The sequence below is a fragment of the Ovis canadensis genome, chromosome 3 (genome assembly GCF_042477335.2).
Source record: "Ovis canadensis isolate MfBH-ARS-UI-01 breed Bighorn chromosome 3, ARS-UI_OviCan_v2, whole genome shotgun sequence".
Lineage (NCBI taxonomy): Eukaryota > Metazoa > Chordata > Mammalia > Artiodactyla > Bovidae > Ovis > Ovis canadensis.
Genome location: NC_091247.1, coordinates 193,645,900 through 193,668,836, shown reverse-complemented (window position 1 = coordinate 193,668,836; position 22,937 = coordinate 193,645,900). Strand labels below are relative to the sequence as shown.

At 40.2% G+C, this 22,937-nt stretch overlaps 1 protein-coding gene and 1 non-coding gene across 2 annotated transcripts in view; one reads left to right on the top strand and one right to left on the bottom strand.

Moving 5' to 3' along the window:
• SMCO2 (single-pass membrane protein with coiled-coil domains 2) overlaps window positions 1-22,937 on the top strand; it is a 43,211-nt gene that overhangs the window by 9,034 nt on the left and 11,240 nt on the right. The window contains exons 2-5 of the mRNA XM_069581988.1: window positions 3,026-3,140; window positions 9,737-9,867; window positions 10,586-10,735; window positions 20,719-20,813. Of these exons, the coding sequence (XP_069438089.1) occupies window positions 3,026-3,140; window positions 9,737-9,867; window positions 10,586-10,735; window positions 20,719-20,813 (491 nt within the window). The remainder of the gene's footprint in view (window positions 1-3,025; window positions 3,141-9,736; window positions 9,868-10,585; window positions 10,736-20,718; window positions 20,814-22,937) is intronic.
• Window positions 4,943-5,046, bottom strand: LOC138438420 (U6 spliceosomal RNA). Its single transcript, XR_011256356.1, has one exon. It is a non-coding gene; the product is annotated as a U6 spliceosomal RNA (small nuclear RNA).

Genomic DNA, 22,937 nt, shown 5'->3' with positions numbered 1-22,937 from the left:
CATGCCGCGGGGCAACTAAGCCCATGCACCACAACTACTGGAGCCTAGGTGGCTAGAGCCTGTGCTCTGCAACAAGAGAAGAAGCTGCAACGAGAAGCCCACACACCGCAAGGAAGAGTAGCCCCTGTTTCCTGCAACTAGAGAAAATCTGTGCACAGCAATGAAGACTCAGTACAACAAAAAATTTTTTTAAAAAGATAAAGCTCAGTTTTGCCACAGACTGATTGGCCAGCCCTTGGTTGCCCAAATGATTCCAGTGTCTCTGTGGTTCCCAGCGCTTTTCCCTCCGTCTGTTCCTAATCATAGCCATAAATCACTCTTCTAGGAAAATGCCTGCCAATCACGTCCTGTTTTTCCAGTCTACAGTCCCCTCTGTCCCTTAGGAATTCTGTCTCTCGAGGTCCTGAGGTCCAGACCACCCTCTGTGACAATTTACTACAGTCACCCATTTGCGTGCCCAGAGGAGAAGATTTCTTGCTGTTTAGGGCTGGGTACAATCCTCTGATCTCTGCTTGTTCTGGTGGCTCAGATGGTAAAAAATATACCTGCAATGCAGGAGACCCAGGTTTGATAAAATTGTAGACTATAAAAATGGTTTACAGCCTTTTTAAATCAAAAGAAATTTTTTTAAAGGAAAAGATTTCTCAGAACCTCTCATGTGTCAAAAAAGCTACTACATCAAAGATGTTTTAAAATTCATTTATAACTTATTAATAACAGTAGCATATACATTTGGAAACAGTATGTGTTTATGTTATGTTTATATGTCAGCAGTATTTTTTAAATCTATAGAAACGTGTATTGATTCCAGGACCACTTTCTCTGAAGGATAGGTAGAGAGGGCCCCCCACCTCAAGGTTCAAGAGTCGTATATAAGAAACTACTGCCATAGGCCTTTATCACTTGTATATTGTGATTCATTCAAAAGTATATGTGAGTATGTGTGTGTGTGTGTTTACACATCTACACACATATATGCAGTCTAGCAAAATAACAATAGTCCAATAGATAATAGGCAAGGGATTATCAACACAATTACCACAACAACGGAAACACAAATGAGTTTTATACACACAGGTAAAGATGTTCAAACTCTCATAAAAAGAGATTAAAACTACAGTGATAAACCAGTTTAAATTTACCAGATTGACAAAGATCAAAAATGTTTCTAATACATGATTTTAGAAAAGAATGGGAAAACAGGAACTCTCATCATTTTTTTTCTGGAATTTTAAATGGATTTAGCCCCTTTTAAGCATGATTTGGTAAACTCTATCAAAATTTTGGGCTTCCCAGGGAGTATAGTAGTAAAGAATTTACCTGCCAATGCAGGAGGCGCCAAAGATTCGGGTTTGATCCCTGGGTTGGGAAAATCCCCTAGAGGAGGAAACGGCAACCCACTCCAGCATTCTTGCCTGGAAAACTCCCTGGACAGAGGAGCCTGGCAGACTACAGTCCATGAGGTAGCAGTCAGACATGACTGAGCTGCTGAGTGCACACACACACACATACACACACACGTATTTTTAAAGTATATGTGTCTATTGACCCAGCAATGCTATTGTAGAGCTTATTCAATAGATATTCTTGCACATGTACACATAGATGTGTAGGGATATTCATTGCAGCATTGTTTGTAGTGGTAATTGATTAGAAACAATGCATATAAACATAAATAGAGAACTGATTAGCAAATTATGATACAGCCTCAGGAGGGAATACCATATAACAATGTTTAAAATGAGGCAGCTCTATAGGTACTAATATGAAATGGACTCCAAAAGAAGTCATTAGAAAAGAAATATAAAGTACAGCATATGTGTATTAGTCACTCTGCTGCTGCTGCTGCTGCTGCTGCTGCTGCTGCTGCTGCTGCTAAGTCACTTCAGTCGTGTCTGACTCTGTGCGACCCCGTAGACAGCAGCCCACCAGGTTCCCCCGACCCTGGGATTCTCCAGGCAAGAACACTGGAGTGGGTTGCCATTTCCTTCTCCAATGCATGAAAGTGAAAAGCAAAAGTGAAGTCGCTCAGTCGTGTCCGACTCTCAGCGACCCCATGGACTGCAGCCTACCAGGCTCCTCCATCCATGGGATTTTCCAGGCGAGATTACTGGAGTGGGGTGCCATTGCCTTCTCCATTAGTCACTCAGTCATGTCCAACTCTTTGCCACTCTGTAGACTGTAGCCCTCCAGGCTCCTCTGTCCATAGAATTCTCCAGGCAAGAATACTGGAGTGGGTGGCTATCTCCTCCAGGGGATTTTTCTGACCCAGGGATTGAACCCTGGTCTCCTGCATTGCAAGTGAGTGCCTTACTGTCTGAACTTTTACAGAAGCCCTATATAGTACAGAAAGTGTATGTAATATCCTCTAATTTGTATTTTTAAAAGCATATATATATTTACATAAACATAGCTGCTTATTTATGCATAGAATCCCTGTGGAAGAATAAATAAACTAGTGAATGTTGGGAGGACATCTCGGGGTCTAGAGAGCATGATGGTAGCACAGACTTACTCCTTTCCTATGAACCACAGGACACTCGTCTTTGGCTGGGGGAGGAGGGGTGCCATGCTGTGTGGCTTAAAGGGTCTTAGTTCCCCAAGCAGGGGTCAAACGCAGGCCTTCAGCAGTGAAATCATGGAGTCCTAACTGCTGAACTACCAGGGTTTTACCATATGATACTTTTTAACTCTACTTTTAAAAGAAGAATATTTATTATTTGTTTATTTTACACATACATTTGCATGCACACACAGCATGTTTGTGCAGGGGCTTTAGAATTCAGAATCTCACTGTTAAATCATTTATTGAGTCAATCAACAAATATTTATCCAGCCTCTCTATTTCTATCTTGAGTAATACACTGCACTAGACATTATTCAAACAGAATAAAATCAGTACAAGAGTAGCAGGTGCTTTGGGGGGCCAGAAAGACCCAGGTGTTCTTCCTCTAGAAATGTTTGGGGCAGGCCTAAACTGTAGACTGAAGACGTAATAACAACCTCTCCATCGTGTGACTTACAGTTTGCTAAAGGAATTTACCAAAATGGACCACAACTTGGACAGAACAGATGATGAGGATATTTGCTCTGAAAACCGTCAAACTGACTTCCTTCAAGATTTGGAGACTAAAAAATGGGTAAGGGACAGACTTAAACATAACAGTGGGTGAAGAGAGAAACTTCATATTTCATATCCTAAAATGGTAAGGGTATATCTCAAGGTTTCCTCCTAATAGGTACAAGATGTTCAGAGCTTGAAAAAGAGGAAGGTGTTCTTTCTTCTGAAGGCAGCTGTTATTACACAACGGACTTACTAGTGTTCTCATACAGAGAATTGTGCATTACATTATTTTTGTTCTTAAAAATTATAAAATAACTGTGACATTTTTTACCTCAGAGCAAATTACTCTATGTAGATTTGTCCTTGAAGTGCAAATTGTCTCCCAATAGGATGCATTACAGAGATCCATTACTCATCTTTTAATTTCATGGCTGCATTCACCATCCACAGTGATTTTGGAACCCAAGAAAATAAATATATGTATTAGATTCCACATATAAGTGATATCATCTGATATTTGTCTTTCTCTGCTCGGCTTACTTCACTTAGAATGATAATCTGTAGGTTCATCCATATTGCTACAAATGGCATTATTTCATTCTTCTTTGTGGATGAGTAATATTCTATTTTCTGTTCCATTATCTAAATTCATCTGTCACTGGACGTCTAGGTTGCTTCCATGTCTTGGCTATTGTAAGTAGTACTACAATCAACATAACGGTGCATGTATCCTTTTGACTTAGGATTTTCTCCAGATATTCTTTGGAACTCTGCATTCAGATGGATAGATTTTTCCTTTTCTCCTTTGCCTTGTATTTCTCTTCTTTTCTTAGCTATTTATAAGACCTCCTCAGACAACCATTTTGCCTTTCTGGGTAGCTCGAACAATAAAGAATCTGCCTGCATTTCAGGAGACCTGGGTTTGATCCCTGGGTTAGGAAGATCCCCTGGAAAAGGGCATGGCAACCCACTCCAGCATTCTTACCTGGAGAAGTCCATGGATAGAAGAGCCTGGGGGGCTATGGTCCATGGGGTCTCAAAGAATTTACAGTGCCACCAACACTGTAAGGAGGGTTCCTTTTTCTCCACACCCTCTCCAGTGTTTGTTACTTGCAGACTTTTTGAAGACGACCATTCTGATTGGTGTGAGGTGATACCACTTTTCTGTTTAATTATGTTCCATTCGTTTATTTTTGCTTTTATTTTATTTTTTGCCTTAAGCAGATCACAAAAAAAAATATTGCTGCAATTTATGTCAAAATGTGTTCTGCCTATGTTCTCTTCTAACAATTTACCATTTTGAGTTTATTTTTGTTTATGGTGTAAGGAAATGTTCTAATCTCATTGTTTTACATGTGGCTGTCCAGATTTTCCAGCACCACTTATTGAAGGGACTGTCTTTTCTCCATTGTATGTTCTTGTCTTCTTTGTTAAAGACTAACCATAGATGTGTGCTAGTGCTAGTACCATGCTGTTTCAATTATTGTAGTCTTGTTGTGTAGTCTAAAGTCTGGAAGGGTGATACCTTCAGCTTTTTTCTTTTTCCTCAGGATTGTTCTGGTAATTTAGGGTCTTTTTGTGGTTCCATATAAATTTTATTATTATTTGTTTTAATTCTATGAAAAATGTCCTGGGTATTTTAATAGAGATTATATTAAATCTGTAGACTGTTTTGGGTAGTATGATCATTTTAATAATATTAATTCTTCCAATCCAAGAGCACAGAATATTATTCCATTTCTTGTATCATCTTCAATTTCCTTCATTAATTTTTTTTATACTTTTCAGAGTACAGGTCTTTATTCCCTTTGGTTATTTATTCCTAGCTGTTTTATTCCTTTTGAAGCAATTTTAAATGAGTTTTCTTTAACTTTCTCAAAAACTATGGAACACTTCATGAATTTGCATGTCATCCTTGTTCAGGGGCCGTGTTAATCTCTGTATCATTCAAATATTAGTATATAAGCTGTTGGAATGAGCACTAATTTACTCTTAATTCAGTCTGAACCTCTCTCAGTCTTTGAAATTCAGTCATCTAGCTGACATGAATGGAGAAACTTGACGCTGGAGTTTGTCATGGAAAGAGTTTATGCTTTCTTTTAGTTCAAAGAAAATGCATGGCTAAGATTCCTTTTATTATTGATGTCCAAATCTCCCCCATAGATTCCCCAGGTTATTGGCTATAGAGGAAGGTGGTTTCCAATCTGTGGAGTGGGTATTTCCTATTCTGAGGCTTATTCGACCCTCCAAGGAAATCCAGGATTCATCTTTTTGTCTACTTCTCTTTTGAATACATTTTGGGCTTGGGGATAGCCAGCCAACTCTACAATCCTTAGAGGGAAGAGTCCTCAAAGAACATCCCAAGCTGGACTTTACTTTCAAGGACTCTGCAGTAAGGGGGAAAAGGAAAAGAAAAAAAAGAAATAGAAGTGGGACTTCCTTGGTGGTCCAGTGGCTAAGACTCTGAGCTCCCAATGCAGGACAATCAGGTTTGATCCCTGGTCAGGGAACTAGATCCCACATGCTACAACTAAGAATCCACATGCTATAACTGAAAGATGTCACCTGCTGCAACAAGAGAAGATCCTGAGTATTATAACTAAACCTGGTACAGCAAAATAAATAAATAAAAATAAATATACAGAAAAAAGGAACAGAAGGGGATAGAAGGTGGGAAGGGATCGAGTTAGATGTGTGGTGTATAGATAACAATGAGACAGTCAAAAAGTGGAAAGAGACAGATATCCATTACAAAAACAAAACAAAACAAAACAGGAACTAAATTAGAAGAGGAGTCTTAAAGAGGGGAAAGAAAGGGGAAAATGAGATGTGGGAGCCATGAACTTAGTGAACACATAAATTGAAGGTAAAACTCTGTAAATACTGTTATCTGATTCTTTGTGGGGTCCTCGTCTCTGGACTCCAGGAAAATGTTCCTACCATTAGTCAGTGAACAATGATACTATCACTTGTTGGCCTAGGATAGAATAAGTCTAGTTAGATAATAAAATTATTTACTCCATGAGATTTACATAGTCTATACTCGCAGGGTATATGAAGGGTATAATGCCTTCATTATTACAGACTATTTCTTACAAACTTCAAGTCAGGGCATAAAGGTTTAAGAAAATATATTTTTTATTTATGATTATATTTCTTTATGTTCATTTATTTATATGGAAAATATTTTAATTATAGAAAAATAAATTACATGCAGTCACATAATTAACAAATAATTATTAATAAATTTAGCTTTGTGCTGAAAAAGGACAAATATATGACTTCTTGAGGAAGAAATCTTTTCCTTTTATTCTCTGAAAGCAAACCAGAAAGTCTCTACTTTGCATAATCTTACATTTGTCTTTTATAAGAGAAAGATTTAAAGGACACTTTCAGGAAATGGACAAAGAGTTAAGAGGAGCAAAATAAGATCAGTTGTTGTTTTAATTAACAAAATAGGCTTTTTAGTAGACTGCCAAAGCTGCAATGTCTAACCATCAAAGCCCCCTAAAACACTTAGAAATGAATATTTTGCACTGGCTTCCCATTTTCAGTCCCTGACACTGCTATACATAGTGCCGATTTCGGATGCCAGATCAGTAAACAGACTTTCCTATTTCCTGCTTTTGTTTGCATCTCTCACAAACAGAATGTATTTCTATAACCACTTATTGAGCATCCACTATGTGCTAGGAGAAGGGGATGACAGAGGATGAGATGGTTGGATGGCATCATCGATTCAATGGACATGCGTTTGGGCAAGCTCCGCAAGATGGTGAAGGACAGGGAAGCCTGGCGTCCTGCGGTCCATGGGCTCGCAAAGAGTTGGACAGGACTGAGTGACTGAACAACAAATGTGCTGAGATATTATATATAAATTCTTTCCCTTCAGTGAGCTCACACACTAGGAGGGACTCAGGCAAGAACAAGGGTGTGTATGAAAAAATCCACCCTAGAAGTAGCAGATGTGCTAATGAAGGATACAGGAGGGAGAGCTTAAGACTGGGGATATGACAACTGAGTTTTGAAGGATGATCTAGATAGGAGAAAAGCATTTCAGAAAGAAGGCATAGCACATGCAAGGATAAAGGAGTCAAAGGGAAACAGTGTTGTGAGAGAGGAAGGGTGCAGGAAAAGGCATGACAGGCAAGCAGGCAGGCAGGATGCTGAGGCCAGGATAGAGCAGGATGCAGGCAGGAAGCCAGGACACCAATAGGAGTCAGGAACTGATGAGGACTTGAGATAGGGCCCCAACCGGGATGCCATGAACAGAGATGAAGTAGCATTAGTGGATACTATACTAAGCGGATATGAAACGGGTAACGAGAAGGGAAAAGAATGTCTCCCATGACAATTCAAGGACTTCTTCCAGTCTTCAGACAGAGACATTTGGATGAATGGGGGGCCATATACAAGAAGGGGGAACTGGACAAGTTGAGGGGAAATATGATGAGTTCCATTTTTCATTTTCCGAGGAATATGAGCTCTTCCAAAAGCTGCACATAAATGGAAAGTAATGTCTTTAGCTTCCCTTGTGGCTCAGCTGGTAAAGAATCTGCCTGCAATGCGGGAGACCTGGGATTAATCCCTGGTTAGGGAAGATCCCCTGGAGAAGGGAAAGGCTACCCACTCCAGTATTCTGGCCTGGAGAAGCCCATGGACTGTATAGTCCTCGGAATCACAAAGAGTTGAACACGACTGAGCAACTTTCACTTTCACTTTCAATGCTGTTGGTTTAGTCGCTGAGTCATGTTCGACTCCTGTGACCCCTATGAATTGTAGCCCACCAGGTTCCTCTCTCCATGGGATTTTCCAGGCAAGAATACTGGAGTGGATTGCCGTTTCCTGCTCCAGAGGATCTTCACAACCCAGGAATCAAACCTGGGTTTCCTGCATTGCAAGCAGATTCTTTACCAACTGAACAATGAGGGAAGCCCTTAGACTGTGCATTTTATGCAACATTTAGTCTGTTATTTTAAAAACACACAGATTTCTTTATGTGTTTAGTCCCGTAGGTTTTATTTAGTCCTATAGATTTTATTTCTTTATTTTTAAAGTCCTTATTGAATTTGTTACAATATTGCCCCTGTTTTATGCTTTGGGTTTTTTTGGCCATGAGGCCTGTGGGATCCTAACTCCCTGACCAGGGATTGAACTCATACTCTCTGCATTAGAAGGGAAAGTCCTAACCACAGGACCATCAGGGAAGTCCTAGTCCTGTAGATTAAAAAAAAAAAAAACAAACTCTTTTTATTTCTATTTCTTGCCTTTTGACTAGTTTGTGATATATTAACCACTGCAGTAAAATGACTGATGAAGATATGAAATGTCTCAGAGATTATTGGACATAGAACTCTAGAGATGGTGTGGTCCAATTTTCTTGCTAGGCTAGGAAGCTGAGCTTTATGGTGGTTAAGTGGCTTGTTCAACACTCGCAGCAGTAGAACAAGACTTAGACCTCTGGTTCTCTGCTTCCCAATGTGGTTGTCTTCCTCTACATCAGTGTTTCTGCTGCTTTTGAATATCCTGGCCAAAGATTTAATGGAAATAAATTGAAACTGTGGATGCCTTTTGTTTACAGAGAGGTAGCTAAGAGACAGTGGAGTCACATCATACTTGTAAAATCTAGCCTTGGTTTCTCCATCTGTAAATGTGGTAATAATCCTTCCTCTCTGGTGAGGCGCCACTGGGTTGTGAAAGCACCAGAGGTAGGAAATACGTATTCCTTAATCTGAACCCAAATCCTAGATACAGGTAAAAGAGCCATGGGTTGGGAATCAGAAAACCTAGTTCAAGCTCTAGTCCATATACTTATCAGCCATATGAGTTGGTTTCTTGTGGTAGCTATAACAAATTAGACTTGGCGGTTTAAAGTCACACACACAAAAAAATGTATTCTGTCATAGTTCTGGAGGCCAACAATCCAAAATCAAGGGGTCAGCGAGACAACACTTCCTCTGAAGGCTTTTGGGGAGAATTTTTCCATTCCTCTTCCAGGTTTTGGTGACTCTGGGCATTCTTCAGTGTGTGGCTGCATAAAGTACAATCTGCCTCCATCTCCACATGAGTTTCTCTATGTCTTCTCCTCCTCTGTTCCTCATTAGGACACTCATCATAGGATTTAGGATCCACCCCGGGTAATCCAAGCTAATCTCATCTCAAGATCATTATTAACTTCATTACATCTGCAAAGACCCTTTTTTCCAAACAAGGTCACATTCTCAGGGGACCTAGTATTAGGACATGGACATATCTTTCGGGGTTCATCACTTAACTCACTGCATCATGTGACCTTTGCCAAATCACTAAATATGAATGAATGGCCTAGGGAATTTCAGTACCCACATTTGTCCATGTCAGGGCTGTCATTTAAAGGATGATGTGCTGAAAAGCAATTTGTAGAGGTAGGTGAATGCTGTTCCTATTGACTTGGGCAATGATCTGTACAGGTATATCAATAAGAGGCTGATCTGTTCTTCCTACCCTCCACATTCCTGCCCCAGCCTTCCTCTGTCACAGAGCAGAGGGGATGTCAGGCTACCTCACAAATGCATCAGAGGACTCCAGCCTCGGAAAGGGTAATGAGGACAGGGGTACCATAGCGGGGCCACCACCACTTGTGATAACCCTTCTGGTCTGGTTTGCTCCCTTCATGGTCTTTATCAGGATAAGTTGGAGCTGAAGGCTGGGCATGGCCAGGACCTGCAGAGTGAACAAGATGAGCAAGAAAGAGATCACATTCAACATGAAGATCCCCAAGCATCCACATCTTTGCAGTTTTCAGAGGAGAACATCCTTGAACAGTAAGCCTTGGCAAATGCAAGAAGGAACACTGAGTAGTGTTTTGTGGAGGGGAGAATGAAACTTAGCAGAGAGCTTATGGAAAGCTTAGAAGATTTTAAATCAGTATATGTCTTGAACCACAAAGCAATCGCATGCGCAAGTAACTACCTACCTATTCCAGCAAGAATGATGAAGAGGGACATAGGGAGACCATGGGGTTCTCTTTCCATGCTTTTCTCTGGACCCTGGACTTATTACACATCTCATCACTCTTAGGTAATTTTCTAGAGATGAAAAATATTGTGATTATTATTAAAAATGTACGATTGAATCGTTATGGACCTTTTCCCTATGTATTAATATAACTTCTCCTTGACCCAGATGTAACCACTATCCTGAAATCAATACCTAACATAACTTCTCCTTCACCAAGATGGAACCACCTTCCTGAAATCAACACTTAACATTCATTCCACGCAGGAAAATTAAAAATATATTTACATTGTTTACTTAATATAAAACATACTTTATTTTCTCCATCCTTAGAAAAGTCTGTTAAAATGGGTATTAAATAAATGTCCAAACTCCTTTCTTAAAGCCTAAGTGCCTACCTGGCCTATTTTGGTGACAGAAAATGAATAAGCAGACTTATTTGTCACCCATAGAAAGAGGGTTTCAGGCTTTGTGAGATGTTTCACACTTTCTACCTTAAAACTGATCGCAATCATATCTCTGTAGGAGTCAGGAGAGCATGTTCTTTCAGCTTAACCACTGGAATACACGGATGGGTCTACAAGTGAAAGAACTTGGAGCTGATCACATAGGCTGGATGGAGAAAATTGAAAATATTTTACAAAAAATAAGCCTAACAGAAAACACAGTGAAGAGGTAATTGTAGGGTGTCGGGGTGGGTCAGAAAAAAATGAAAAGTTTCATAGCTTCAGAAATGTATGAAACTACAGGTTTAAGGTGGGTAAAATCTTTAGGATACGAAGTATATATGCTAAGTCACTTCAGTCGTGTCCAACTCTTTGCGACCCTATGGGCTGCAGCCCACCAGGCTCCTCTGCCCATGGGATTCTCCAGACAAGAATCCTGGAGTGGGTTGCCATTTCCTTCTCCAGGGCATCTTCCCAACCCAGGGACTGAACCTGCGTCTCTATGTCTCCTGCATTGACAGGTGCATTCTTTACCACTAGTGCCATCTGGGAAGACCCGGGAAGCATAAAGCCTTAGAATTAAAAGTCATGTCACAGAATCTTGAAGCTACATCAAAGTTATCTGCATCTTTGCTCTCTCTTCTCTCAAGGAAAAGACTGCCCTCAGAGATTCTCTCCTTGAAGCCACATTAACAGTTATCAAAAGGACATAATGAGGTTTTCAGTGATCTTTGAGTTTTATCCAGTATTGTTCAAAGGAATCCAACCAGTATGACATGAAAAAACTGTTAAAGTGTACTTGAAAATGCATATCTGAATTCAGGTTAAAAGTTTCAAGATGAAACAGAAATGATTAAGTTGTTATTTATGCAGTCACTGGCATAGAGACTGGGCTTTGGAGTCAGAGGAACCCAGGTTTGAATCTTGATATTGACCTTTCTTGGACAGGTTAATAAACTGGTTGTTTAAGCCTTGACTTTTCTCATCTATAAAGAAGTAATGATAGCCACCTCATTGGTTTATTGTGGGTATTAAACAAAATGCCATATGTAAAGCATTTAATACAGTGCCTGATATGTAATAGCAATTAATAAATGGAAGCCATTTTAAAAAATAAATCCCTCTGGCCTTCTGAATCTTCCTACCACATTCCAAACTCTTTCCTACTGCAGGGCTACTCTTCTACATGTTTCTTTGCCTTTCAGGTAAACATCTTCTTTATATTCAGTTAAACATCACCATTGTGAAGTTGCTCAGTCGTATCTGACTCTTTGCAACCCCATGGACTGTAGCCTACCAGGCTTCTCTGTCCATGGGATTCTCCAGGCAAGAGTACTGGAGTGGGTTGCCATTTCCCTTTAGCTAAACATCTCTGTATCAGTTTTCTGACTACCCTACTCAAGGCACCCCCCTTTTTCTTCCAGAGCATGAATAATATTTGGATTTTAAAAGATTCTATGTTTTATTAATTCAAACTTGGCACATTAAAGTTTCTTTCCATGGGAATTCCCTGCTGGTCCAGTGGTTAGGACCCCACGCTTTCACTGCAGAGGGCATGGGTTCAATCCCTAGTTGGAAAACGAAGATCTCACAAACTGTGTGGTATGGCCAAAAACTTTTTTCCCATTTTTAAAACTAAGTTATAATTTACATACTGTAAAATTATATCTTTTATTGTACAGGTCTGCAAGGTTTGAAAAATGCATACTATTGTCTAGCCACCACAGTGAAGATAAAGAACACTTTCATCACTCCCCACATCCCTCATACTCTTTTATAGTTAACACCTCTCCCCAGGCTGCTAGTGGCCACTCATCTATTCTCTGTCCATACAGTTCTGCCTATTCTAGAATGTCGCTGCAGTGGAATTACATAGCATGCACCCTTTTGAGTCAACCATCTTTCCTTAGTATAAAGAATGTAATTTGAGATTCATCCATGTTGTACACATCAATAATTTGTTCCTTTTTGTTGCTGAACAGTATTCCCTTATATAAATATGCTACAATTTATTCTTTCACTAACTGAGACATATTTAATTTTTTTAGCAATCATTAATAAAGACACTTTAAACATTCACTTGGGTCTACCCTGGTGGCTCAGTAGTGAAGAATCTGCCTGCCAATGCAGGAGATGTGGTTTCAATCTCCGGGTAGGGAGATCCCCTTTAGATGGACCTGGCAACCCACTCCAGAAACTGGCCTGGGTAATCCCAGGGACAGAGGAGCCTGTCCTTTAGTGGGCTACAGTTTATGTGATCTCAAAAGAGTTGGACATGATTTAGCAACTATAACAGCAACAACAATACCACACTACCATGGTTACTGTAGCTTTATATTAAGTCTCTAGGTAGTGAGTGTTACTCAGTTTTGTTCTAATTTTTTTCTAAGTCAAATACTAATTTTTATTATCTGATTTTATTCTTTTTCTTCTTTGAATTAAAATTTTATTTTATGTTGGAGTAGAGTTGATTAACAACATTGTGTTAGTTTCAGTTCAATTCAGTTCAGTCACTCAGTCATGTCCGACTCTTTATGACCACAGGGACTGCAGCATGCCAGGCTTCCCTGTCCATCACCAACTCCCACAGCTTGCTCAAACTCATGTCCATTGAGTCACTGAGGCCATCCAACAATCTTATCCTCTGTCTTCCCCTTCTCCTCCTGCCTGCAATCTTTCCCAGCATCAGGGTCTTTACCAGGAGTCAGTTCTTTGCATCAGGTGGCCAAAGTATTGGACATTCAGCTTCAGCATCAGTCCTACCAATGACTATTTAGGACTGATTTCCTTTAGGACTGACTGGTTGGATCTCCTTGCAGTCCAAGGGACTCTCAAGAGTCTTTCTGACACCACAGTTCAAAAGCATCAATTCTTCAGGGCTCATCTTTCTTTAGAGTCCAAGTCTCACATCCATACATGACTACAGTAAAAACCATAGCTTTGACTAGATAGACCTTTGTCAGCAAAGCAATGTCTCTGCTTTTTAATCTGTTGTCTATGTTGGTCATTCATTTTCTTCCAAGGAGCAAGCATCTTTTAATGTCATGCCTACAGTCACCACCTGCAGTGATTTTGAGCCCCCCAAAATAAAGTCTGACATTGTTTCCATTGTTTCCTCATGTGTTTGCCAGGAAATGATGGGACCAGATGCCATGATCATCGTTTTCTGAATGTTGACTTTAAGCCAGTTTTTTCACTCTCCTTTCATCAAGAAGCTCTTTAGTTCCTCTTCACTTTCTGCCATAAGGGTGGTATCAACTGCATATCTGAGGTTATTGATATTTCTCCTGGCAATCTTCATTCTGGTTTGTGTTTCATCCAGCCTGGCATTTTGCATGATGTACTCTGCATTTAAGTTAAATAAGCAAGGTGGCAATATACAGCCTTGACGTACTCCTTTTCAGATTTGGAACCAGTTCATTGCTCTGGGTCTTGTTCTAACTGTTGCTTCTTGACCTGTATACAGATTTCTCAAGAGGCAGCTAAGGTGGTCTGGTATTCCCATCTCCTGAAGAATTTTCCACAGTTTATTGTGATCCACACAGTCAAAGGCTTTAGCATAATCAATAAAGCAGAAGTACATGTTTTTCTGGAACTCTCTTGCTTTTTTGATGATCCAACAGATGTTGGCAATTTGATCTCTGGTTCCTCTGCCTTTTCTAAAACCAGCTTGAACATCTGGAAGGTTACAGTTCACGTACTGTTGAAGTCTGGCTTGGCAACTTCTGAGTACAACTTTGCTAGCGTCTGAGATGAGTGCAATTGTGCTGTAGTTTGAACATTCTTTGACATTGCCTTTCTTTGCGATTGGAATGAAAACTGACATTTTCCAGTCCTGTGGCCACTGCTGAGTTTTCCAAATCTGCTGGCATATTGAGTGCAGCATGTTCATAGCATCATCTTTTAGGATTTGAACTAGCTCAACTGGAATTCTATCACCTCCACTAGATTTGTTCGTAGTGATGCTTCCTAAGGCCCGCTTGACTTCACATTTCAGGATGTCTGGCTCTAGGTGAGTGATCATACCATTGTGGTTATCTGGGTAAAGAAGATCTTTTTTGTATTGTTCTGTGTATTCTTGCCGCTTCTTAATATCTTCTGTTTCTGTTAGTTCTATACCATTTATTGTACCCATCTTTGCATGAAATGTTCCCTTGGTATCTCTAGTTTTCTTGAAGAGATATCTAGTCTTTCCCATTCTATTGTTTTCCTCTATCTTTTGCCTTTAACACTAAGGAAGCCTTTCTTATCTCTCTTTGCCTTTATTTGGAACTATGCATTCAGATGAGCATTATCTTTCCTTTTCTCCTTTGCCTTTTGTATCTCTTCTTTTCTCCGCTATTTGGAAGGCCTCATCAGACAACAATTTTTCCTTTTTGCATTTCCTTTTCTTGGGTATGGTCTTGATCACTGCCTCCTGTACAATGTCACAAACCTGTATCCATAGTTCTTCAGGCATTCTATCAGATCTAATCCCTTGAATCTATTTGTCATTTCCATTGTATAATCATCAAGAATTTGATTTACATAATGCCTGAATGGGGAAACAGTGGAAACAGTGTCAGACTTTATTTTGGGGGGCTCCAAAATCACTGCGGATGGTGATTGCAGCCATGAAATTAAAAGGCGCTTACTCCTTGGAAGGAAAGTTATGACCAATCTAGATAGTATATTGAAAAGCAGAGACATTACTTTGCCAACAAAGGTCCATCTAGTCAAGGTTATGGTTTTTCCAGTAGTCATGTATGGATGTGAAAGTTGGAGTGTAAAGAAAGCTGAGTGCTGAAGAATTGATGCTTTTGAACTGTGGTGTTGGAGAAGACTCTTGAGAGTCCCTCGGACTGCAAGGAGATCCAACCAATCCATTCTAAAAGAGATCAGTCCTGGGTGTTCTTTGGAAGGACTAGTGCTAAAGCTGAAACTCCAATACTTTGGCCAGCTCATGCGAAGAGTTGACTCATTGGAAATGACCCTGATGCTGGGAGGGATTGGGGGCAGGAGGAGAAGGGGACGACAGAGGGTGAGATGGCTGGATGGCATCACGGACTCGATGGACGTGAGTCTGAGTGAACTCCGGGAGTTGGTGATGGACAGGGAGGCCTGGCGTGTTGCAATTCATGGGGTCGCAAAGAGTCAGACACGACTGAGCGACTGAACTGAACTGAACTGAATGGTCTAGTGGTTTCCCTTACTTTCTTTAATTTAAGTCTAAATTTCACAATAAGGAGTTCAAGATCTGATCCACAGATTTTGTTTGTTGACTGTATAGAGCTTCTCCATCTTTGGCTGCAAAGAATATAATCAATCTGATTTTGATATTGACCATCTGGTGATGTCCGTGTGTAGAGTCTTCTCTTGTGTTGTTGCTATGACCGTGCATTTTCTTGGCAAAACTCTGTTAGCCTTTGCCTTGCTTCATTTTGGATTCCAAGACCAAACTTGCCTGTTACTCCAAATATTTCTTGACCTCCTAGATCTGCATTCCAGTTCCCTATGATGAACAGGACATCTTTTTTGAGCGTTAGTTGTAGGTCTTGTAGGTCTTCATAGAACTGTTCAACTTCAACTTCTTCGGCATTAGTGGTTGGGGCATAGGCTTGGATTATTGTGATATTGAATGGTTTGCCTTGGAAACAAACAGAGATCATTCTGTCGTTTTTGAGATTGCACCCAAGTACTGCATTTTGGTGGAGAAGGAAATGGCAACCCACTCCAGTGTTCTTGCTTGGAGAATCCCAGGGACGGGGGAGCCTGGTGGGCTGCCATCTATGTCCGCACAGAGTCGGACACGACTGAAGTGACTTAGCAGCAGCAGCAGCAACTGCATTTTGGACTCTTTTGTTGACTATGAGGGCTATTCCATTTCTTCTAAGGAAATGGAGTAATGCCAAGAGTTGACTCATGGGAAAAGACTCTGATGCTGGGAGGGATTGGGGGCAGGAGGAGAAGGGGACGACAGAGGATGAGATGGCTGGATGGCATCACGGACTCGATGGACGTGAGTCTGAGTGAACTCCGGGAGTTGGTGATGGACAGGGAGGCCTGGCGTGTTGCAATTCATGGGGTCGCAAAGAGTCAGACACGACTGAGCGACTGAACTGAACTGAACTGAATGGTCTAGTGGTTTCCCTTACTTTCTTTAATTTAAGTCTAAATTTCACAATAAGGAGTTCAAGATCTGATCCACAGATTTTGTTTGTTGACTGTATAGAGCTTCTCCATCTTTGGCTGCAAAGAATATAATCAATCTGATTTTGATATTGACCATCTGGTGATGTCCGTGTGTAGAGTCTTCTCTTGTGTTGTTGCTATGACCGTGCATTTTCTTGGCAAAACTCTGTTAGCCTTTGCCTTGCTTCATTTTGGATTCCAAGACCAAACTTGCCTGTTACTCCAAATATTTCTTGACCTCCTAGATCTGCATTCCAGTTCCCTATGATGAACAGGACATCTTTTTTGAGCATTAGTTGTAGGTCTTGTAGGTCTTCATAGAACTGTTCAACTTCAACTTCTTCAGCATTAGTGGTTGGGGCATAGGCTTGGATTATTGTGATATTGAATGGTTTGCCTTGGAAACAAACAGAGATCATTCTGTCGTTTTTGAGATTGCACCCAAGTACTGCATTTTGGTGGAGAAGGAAATGGCAACCCACTCCAGTGTTCTTGCTTGGAGAATCCCAGGGACGGGGGAGCCTGGTGGGCTGCCATCTATGTCCGCACAGAGTCGGACACGACTGAAGCGACTTAGCAGCAGCAGCAGCAACTGCATTTTGGACTCTTTTGTTGACTATGAGGGCTATTCCATTTCTTCTAAGGAAATGGAGTAATGCCAAGAGTTGACTCATGGGAAAAGACTCTGATGCTGGGAGGGATTGGGGGCAGGAGGAGAAGGGGACGACAGAGGATGAGATGGCTGGATGGCATCACGGACTCGATGGACGTGAGTCTGAGTGAACTCCGGGAGTTGGTGATGGACAGGGAGGCCTGGCGTGCTGCAGTTCATGGGATCGCAAAGAGTCAGACACGACTGAGCGACTGAACTGAACTATTTGTTATTAGTTAATAACTAATTATTAGCTAACTATTATTAGTTAAGAGTATTACTGTGTGTCAGATTCAGGTGTGTAGCAAAGTGATTTAGTTATACATATACACCCCACTCCAGTACTCTTGCCTGGAAAATCCCAAGGACGGAGGAGCCTGGTGGGCTGCAGTCTGTGGGATCGCTAAGAGTCGGACAGGACTGAGCGACTTCACTTTTGCTTTTCACTTTCATGCATTGGAGAAGGAAATGGTAACCCACTCCAGTGTTCTTGCCTGGAGAATCCCAGGGATGGGGAAGCCTGGAGGGCTGCCGTCTATGGGGTCACACAGAGTCAGACACGACTGAAACAACTTGGCGGCAGCAGCATACATATATCTAGGGGGCTACCTCAGTGGCTCAGTGGTAAAGAAATCCATCTGCAATGCAGAAGGTATGGATTCGATCCTTGGGTCAGGAGGATTCCCTGGAGGAGGAAATGGCAACCCACTCCAGTACTCTTGCCTGGAGAATCCCATGGACAGAGGAACCTGGCCAGCTACAGCCAATAAGGTCGCAAAAAGTCGGACAGGACTGAAACGACTTGGCATGCAGGCACACATACATATATCTATTCTTTTTCAAATTCTTTCCCCATTTAGGTTATTACAGAATATTGAGCAGAGTTCCCTGTTATAGTAGGTCATTAATTTTTGTTTTAATTTTTCAAAATTGTTTTAGCTATTCTATTTTTTCTTGTCTGCTTTTCCATGTAGATTTTACAATCAACCTGTCAATCTTGCTGTGATTTTGATTGAAACTACCATTAATTCATAGATATATTTGAGAATAATTAATATTTGAGAATAATTAATATTTGAGAATAATTAATATCAACTCTTCTGATTCATGAATAGAGTATTTCTCTCTATTTAGGTCTTTGATTTCTTTCGTCAGTGATGTGGAGTGTTCAGTGTACAGATATTTCACATTTTTTTAGGTTTATATCTATTTCATGTTTTGATTCTCTTATAAATGGTACTTTAAATTTTTCAGTTTCTTATTGTTCAGTTTAGTTCAGTTCAATTCAGTCGCTCAGTTGTGTCCAACTCTTTGTGACCATGAATCGCAGCATGCCAGGCCTCCCTATCCATCACCAACTCCCGGATGTTACCCAAACTCATGTCCATCAAGTCAGTGATGAATGACATCAGCCATCTCATCCTCTGTTATCCCCTTCTCCTCCTGCCCCTAATCCCTCCCAGCATCAGGGTCTTTTCCAATGAGTCAACACTTCACATGAGGTGGCCAAAGTACTGGAGTATCAGCTTCAGCATAAGTCCTTTCAATGAACACCCAGGACTGATCTCCTTTAGGATGGACTGGTTGGATCTCCTTGCAGTCCGAGGGACTCTCAAGAGTCGTCTCCAACACCACAGTTCAAAGAATCAATTCTTCGGTGCTCAGCTTTCTTCACAGTCCAACTCTCACATCCATACATGACCACAGGAAAAACCATAGCCTTGACTAGACGGACCTTTGTTGGCAAAGTAATGTCTCTGGTTTTTATATGTTATCTAGATTGGTCATAACTTTCCCTCCAAGGAGTAAGCGCCTTTTAATTTCATGGCTGGGATCACCATGTGCAGTGATTTTGGAGCCCCCCAAAATTATTGTTACTAGCTAGTACATAGAAATACAGCTAATATTTTGTATTTAACTTTCCATTGTGACCTTGCTAAGCTCATTTATTATTTTTAATAGTCTTTACAGATTATTTGAAATTTTCACATAGATAATTATGTCATCAGCAAATAGACAGCTTTCTATCTTCCTTTCCAATCTGTATTCCTTTCACTTTCTTTTGTTGCCTTATTATATTGGCTAGAACTTCTAGTGTGATGTTGAATAGGAGTGACAGCAGATAGCAGATGTACTTACTTAGTTCTCAGTCTTACAGGAAGAGCAAGAGCATTAAGTGTGATATTATCTGGGCTTTTGTTTGTTTGTTTGTTTTTAAATTGCTCTTTCTCAGATTGAGACGATTTCTTCTGTTTATAGTTTACTGAGTTGTTTTTAAAATCAGGAATGATACTGAATTTTTTCAATAGCTTTTGCTGCAACTGGGATTAATCATGTTTTTTGTTTGTTTATAAATCTCTTGATATGGTGAATTATAATGATTGGTTTTTGAATGCTGAACCAGCCTTAAATTCCCAGAATAAATACCTGGTCATATTATCCTTTTTATTTGTTATTGAATTCAGCTTACTAAAATGGATCTTTAATGTGTATGTTAATGAGAGATATTGACCTGTGTTTTGCTTTTTTGTAATGTTTAGTGTTAGTATCAGAATTATGTTTGGTATAAAAAAAAAACTTATATTTAGTATCATAGAAAAAATTGGGATGCTTTTGTACAGTTATCTATTTTCTGGATGAGTTTGTGTAAAACTGGCATAATTTCTTTCTTAACTGTTTAGTTGAATTCACCAGTGAAGCCATATTGCCTGGAGATTTCACCATGGCAAGATTTTAACTACAAATTTAATTTTTTTTAATGATATAGTATAGGATCAAAAGGCTGCACAGGCTACCTAGCTCTTGAGTATATTTCAGTAGTAGAATGTATCTTTTAAGGAACTTGCCCTTTTCCTCTAAATTATCTAATTTATTGGCATAACATTATTAATAATATTTTCTTATATATTTTTTGAAATAATTGCAAATTCACAGGAATTTTCAAAGAAATATATAGCATAACCCCATGCACCCTTCCTTCAACCTTCAGAATCGTAGCATCTTGTCCAACTCAAAACCAATGAGTTGGTGCTTTACCAATGATACCAATGGTATCATTAAAACCAAGAAATGGATATTGGTATTAATATTAATGACAGAGCTCATTCATACCTTACCAGTTATAAGTGCATTTTACATTTCTGCTTCTATATCCAGTTAGGACTATACTTCTTTACAATTATCTAGATAACTTAGTATGTTTTTTACTTTCTTGAACTTCATTTATGACTTCCCATTCCAACATAATTACCACCCAAGAGTCCCCCTTATATAGAAATAGGATTTCATTTTTGAAAGGTCAGAAACGATCTTTCAAGATCAAAAAAGATAATCCATTGGGGATTTTTCTTAAGCCACAGAACTAAGTCCCTCTCTTGGTCTGTTTGCAGCTTATTAAGTGAGGTTATATCCCTGGAGGGCCAAATTGAAAAGCTGGAATCACACCAGGACTGTGACTCTGATCAGGGGGTAAACATGGAGGTAAGCTGAAGGTTTGGGAAAAAAATGGGGAGGTTGTGGGGACTCTGTAACCTCTTCCCACACCATCTGTTGTTTAACATGTCATAACAAGAATTATTTCAAATCCTGAAAGATGATGCTGTGAAAGTGCTGCACTCAATATGCCAACAAATTTGGAAAACTCAGCAGTGGCCGCAGGACTGGAAAAGGTCAGTTTTCATTCCAATCCCAAAGAAAGGCAATGCCAAAGAATGCTCAAAACGACCGCACAATTGCACTCATCTCACACGCTAGTAAAGTAATGCTCAAAATTCTCCAAGCCAGGCTTCAGCAATACGTGAACTGTGAACTTCCTGATGTTCAAACTGGTTTTAGAAAAGGCAGAGGAACCAGAGATCAGATTGCCAACATCTGCTGGATCATGGAAAAAGCAAGAGAGTTCCAGAAAAACATCTATTTCTGCTTTCTTGACTATGCCAAAGCCTTTGACTGTGTGGATCACAAGAAACTGTGGAAAATTCTTCAAGAGATGGGAATACCAGACCACCTGACCTGCCTCTTGAGAAACCTATATGCAAGCCAGGAAGCAACAGTTAGAACTGGACATGGAACAACAGACTGGTTTCAAATAGGAAAAGGAATATATCAAGGCTGTATATTGTCACCCTGCTTTATTTAACTTCTATGCAGAGTACATCATGAGAAAAGCAGGGCTGGAAAAAGCACAAGCTAGAATCACTATTGCTGGGAGAAGTGTCAATAACCTCAGATATGCAGATGACATCACCCTTATGGCAGAAAGTGAAGAGGAACTAAAAAGCCTCTTGATGAAAGTGAAAGAGGAGAGTGAAGAAGTTGGCTTAAAGCTCAACACTCAGAAAACGAAGATCATGGCATCTGGTTCCATCACTTCATGGGCCATAGATGGGGAAACAGTGGAAACAGTGTCAGACTGTATTTTTTTAGGCTCCAAAATCACTGTAGATAGTGATTGCAGCCATGAAATTAAAAGATGCTTACTCCTTGAAAGGAAAGTCATGACCAACCTAGATAGCATATTGAAAAGCAGAGACATTACTTTGCCAACAAAGGTCCATCTAGTCAAGGCTGTGGTTTTTCCAGTGGTCATGTATGGATGTGAGAGTTGGACTGTAAAGAAAGCTGAGTGCCGAAGAATTGATGCTTTTGAACTGTGGTGTTGGAGAAGACTCTTGAGAGTCCCTTGGACTGCAAGAAGATCCAATCAGTCCATCCTAAAGGAGATCAGTCCTGGGTGTTCATTGGCAGCACTGATGTTGAACCTGAAACTAAAATGCTTTGGCTACCTCAGGTGAAGAGTTGAGTCATTGGAAAAGACCCTTATGCTGGGAGGGATTGGGGGCAGGAGGAGAAGGGGATGACAGAGGATGAGATGGCTGATGTCATCACCGACTCGACGGACATGAGTTTGGGTAACCTCCAGGAGTTGGTGATGGACAGGGAGGCCTGGTGTGCTGCAATTCATAGGGTCGCAAAGAGTCAGACATGAATGAGCGAGTGAACTGAACTGAACTGAACAAGAGTTAAAGGAATTTCTCTGTCAGTCTGGTGATTAAGACTCTAAGCCTCTACTGTAGAGGACACAGGTTTGATCCCTGGTATGCTGGATCTGGTGGTCAGTCATGAGCACATTTTGCCTGGGTACCACCATTTCTATTCTCTAACAACACACAAAAAAGCTAGACTTTTCTGTTCTACCTAGAAACTCAGTCAAATTTGGCAGGTTTTCATCTTGATGCCACTTAAAATAATGAAGAGTCCCTTGAGAGAAAAGTTCTCATCTTAATATCTGTATCCCAACACCTACCGGTACAGAGAAAAACATGAAATATATATTTGTGAAGAGCTGCATCCCTAGGACACAAGAGACGGATTTGTGTTTGCCTTTCACACCTTCATGAAGAATTCTTATGTCAGTTTTCACAATATCTAAAGCTTTCTTATTGCTTTTGTCTCCTTGCATTTCTTAGAGATTCTTTTCTGAGAAAGGTTTACTTTTCCCTTCTTAAGAGTCATAAAATATTAGAAAAGTAGTGACCAACTTTAGATAATAAATAACTTTCAGAGCCCTGGCTGGTAGTTTTTCTTCTCTAATAAACTTCAGGCATTT